At 62.3% G+C, this 2,649-nt stretch overlaps 1 protein-coding gene across 1 annotated transcript; it reads left to right on the top strand.

Moving 5' to 3' along the window:
- The first annotated feature begins 598 nt into the window (after positions 1-598).
- DUSP2 (dual specificity phosphatase 2) lies at positions 599-2,649 on the top strand. Its single transcript, XM_054575515.1, has 4 exons — positions 599-986; positions 1,105-1,226; positions 1,486-1,705; positions 1,803-2,649. The coding sequence occupies exons 1-4, from the start codon at positions 599-601 to the stop codon at positions 2,015-2,017; spliced, it is 945 nt and encodes a 314-aa protein (XP_054431490.1). The 3' UTR covers positions 2,018-2,649.

Raw genomic sequence — 2,649 nt, 5'->3', positions numbered from 1 at the left:
AAATGGGGCACGGGGAGGGGAAATCAAGCCCCTCCTGTCCAAGGACTAGTAAAAGAGACTGTGAACCCTCAACTGTAGAAATCATCGGTGGCTGCAGGCACACGCCAGCTTTTGTTGTAACATATTCCTCGGAGAACATCCTGGGAAAGGAGAGAAAAAGGAGAGGAAAGCGGGGCAGGGCCACCACAGCCTGAAATCCCTGGGAGGGGGGATGTGCGTCTGAGAAGCCAGTGCTGGAGGACTGCGCAGTGAGGAGCAGATCAAGAGGTGCCCGCGCGCTTCAAGGCTGAGGCGCAACGGTGGGGCTGGGTCGGGGTGGTGTTTGGCCCCCAGTCTGTGCCCCACGCACAAAACCTTCTCTGGTCCCCTGTCCTCCCCCGGTGCACCCCTCCCCCTGCGCCGGCTGAGCCCGCGTGAGGCGCGGGGGCGGCGCCGGCGCCTTCCTGCTCTGCCCTTGTATGGTGACCCGGAGGCCGGGCCAGGCTATTTAAGGCCGGGCCGCCAAAGGAGCCAGAGCAGACGGCGGGGCTCTCACGTTGAGCAATAGTAGCCGGAGGAGTGGGGACATAGAGGCTAAGAGCAGGAAGAGGCTGGCGCCATGGGGCTGGAAGAGGCACGCGAGCTGGAGTGCGCGGCGCTGGGCGCCTTGCTGCGGGAGCCGTGGGAAGCCGAGCGCACGCTGGTGCTCGACTGCCGCCCCTTCCTGGCCTTCTGCCGGCGCCACGTGCTCACCGCGCGGCCTGTTCCCTGGAACGCAATGCTGCGGCGCCGCTCGCGCGGTCCGCCCGCAGCCGCCCTCGCCTGTCTGCTGCCAGACCGCGCGCTGCGGGCACGCCTGGCCCGCGGGGAGCTGGCGCGCGCCGTGGTGCTGGACCAGGCTGGCGCCTCGCTAGCCGCGTTGCCACCCGACTCCCCGGCCCGTGTGCTGCTGGCCGCACTGCTGCATGAGACTCGTGCCGGGCCCACCGCCGTGTTCTTCCTGAGAGGTGAGCGGCCAGCCGGACTCTCCCAACTGGGCCCTCCAGTCCCCTCCCTCTCCTGGCCCGGCCCTTCCCTTCTCCCTGATCGGCTTTCCCGCTGACCATGCCCCTGTCCTCCCTGCAGGAGGCTTCGACGCCTTCCAGGGCTGCTGTCCGGACCTGTGCTCTGAGTCCCCCGCCCCAGCAATGCCGCCTGTTGGGGCAGAAAACAGCCGCTCAGACCCCAGGGCTCCCTTCTATGACCAGGTGAGTTGAGATCAGGGCTCCTTGTCACTGTCTCCTGGTGTGTGTGCCTGGCTGGGTGGCTCATGCATCTCTGTAGGTCTGTGGGTGTCAGCAGCCTATTTGGGGTCTTGAAGAGGACGTGTATATCTGTTGAGTGTATATCCTGTGTGTCCCTTGGTGTCCTCATATCCCTGAGCCTGGTCCTGGTCAGGACTGGCCCAGGGCTCCTGAAGGCCTGGGTGGAGCAGACCTCACCCCGTTCCTCCCCCTCTCCCTCCAGGGTGGCCCCGTGGAGATCTTGCCTTACCTGTTCCTGGGCAGCTGCAGCCACTCATCAGATCTGCAGGGGCTGCAGGCCTGCGGCATCACCGCTGTCCTCAACGTCTCCGCCAGCTGCCCCAACCACTTTGAGGGCCTTCTGCGCTACAAGAGCATCCCGGTGGAGGACAACCAGATGGTGGAGATCAGTGCCTGGTTCCAGGAGGCCATAGGCTTCATTGGTACGAGGGGGCCTCAGCAGGGACCCAGGGGAGGGACTGGGGCAACGTCTCCTTCCTGCCCAACTTCCCGTCTGACCTCCACCCATTTCCCTTGCAGACTCAGTAAAGAACAGCGGGGGCCGGGTGCTGGTGCACTGCCAGGCTGGTATCTCCCGGTCTGCCACCATCTGCCTGGCATACCTCATACAGAGCCACCGTGTGCGGCTGGATGAGGCCTTCGACTTTGTTAAGCAACGCCGGGGGGTCATCTCCCCCAACTTCAGTTTCATGGGGCAGCTGCTACAGTTTGAGACTCAAGTGCTGTGTCACTGAGGTGGGGCCGGGGCACACACAGCCACGGGCTCCTGAGGAGCTGACCCGGGACAGCTGGGCTCCTTTCTGGCCTCACACTGCCCCTCACCTCAGGGAGGGCTGCCCCTTCCTTGAAGTTTGGAAAGCCCCCAGGTCGGGGCGCTGCAAGTACGGGAATGCTGGATTTTCTCACCTGGTGCTCTTCTGCTAGGGGTCTGAGGGCTGGCCCTCATTTGGAGACAAGAGAGAAGGGTTTGTCTGTTCCCCTCCAACCCCAACCTTTGGCAGAAACTAACTGGACTCTACACCCATGGCCCCACCACTGTGTTGAAGCCCAAGGAACAAGCTGTGACAACCAGGAGCCCTGTCTGGGGATGGCACACCCCAGGGCCTGGAGCCTGAGCCCTGTGCTCCTGGGGAGCTGGGCTCAGGGAAGTGATGTGTCCCTTGTGTGTGAGCCTCTTGCGTGTGTGTATTTGAACATTTCACGCCCATGTTGGCGCTGGAAAGTTATTTGTGTTCAACTGACATTTAACACTCCCTCCCCTACTTCCTCCCAGCCCTGTGGGCGGGGGCTGGAAACTTAGCACTTTATATTTATACCTAACTTTGAGGATGTGTCAATAAAATATTATTTTGTTAGAAAAAAAAAA

This window comes from Pteronotus mesoamericanus, unplaced genomic scaffold, assembly GCF_021234165.1.
Source record: "Pteronotus mesoamericanus isolate MK-2021 breed Mesoamerican mustached bat unplaced genomic scaffold, CSHL_Meso_final contig_309, whole genome shotgun sequence".
Taxonomy (NCBI): domain Eukaryota; kingdom Metazoa; phylum Chordata; class Mammalia; order Chiroptera; family Mormoopidae; genus Pteronotus; species Pteronotus mesoamericanus.
Note: the sequence above shows the minus strand (reverse complement) of the source record. Positions and strands in the feature narration are given on the sequence as shown.

What these genes read in the sequence shown, in the direction of transcription:
- DUSP2 (XM_054575515.1), top strand. Translation starts at nt 599, where the DNA reads ATGGGGCTGGAAGAGGCACGCGAGCTGGAGTGCGCGGCGCTGGGCGCC. An exon ending in CGCCGTGTTCTTCCTGAGAG is followed by an intron (nt 987 to 1,104) that starts GTGAGCGGCCAG and finishes TCCTCCCTGCAG; the next exon opens with GAGGCTTCGACGCCTTCCAG. An exon ending in GGGCTCCCTTCTATGACCAG is followed by an intron (nt 1,227 to 1,485) that starts GTGAGTTGAGAT and finishes CTCTCCCTCCAG; the next exon opens with GGTGGCCCCGTGGAGATCTT.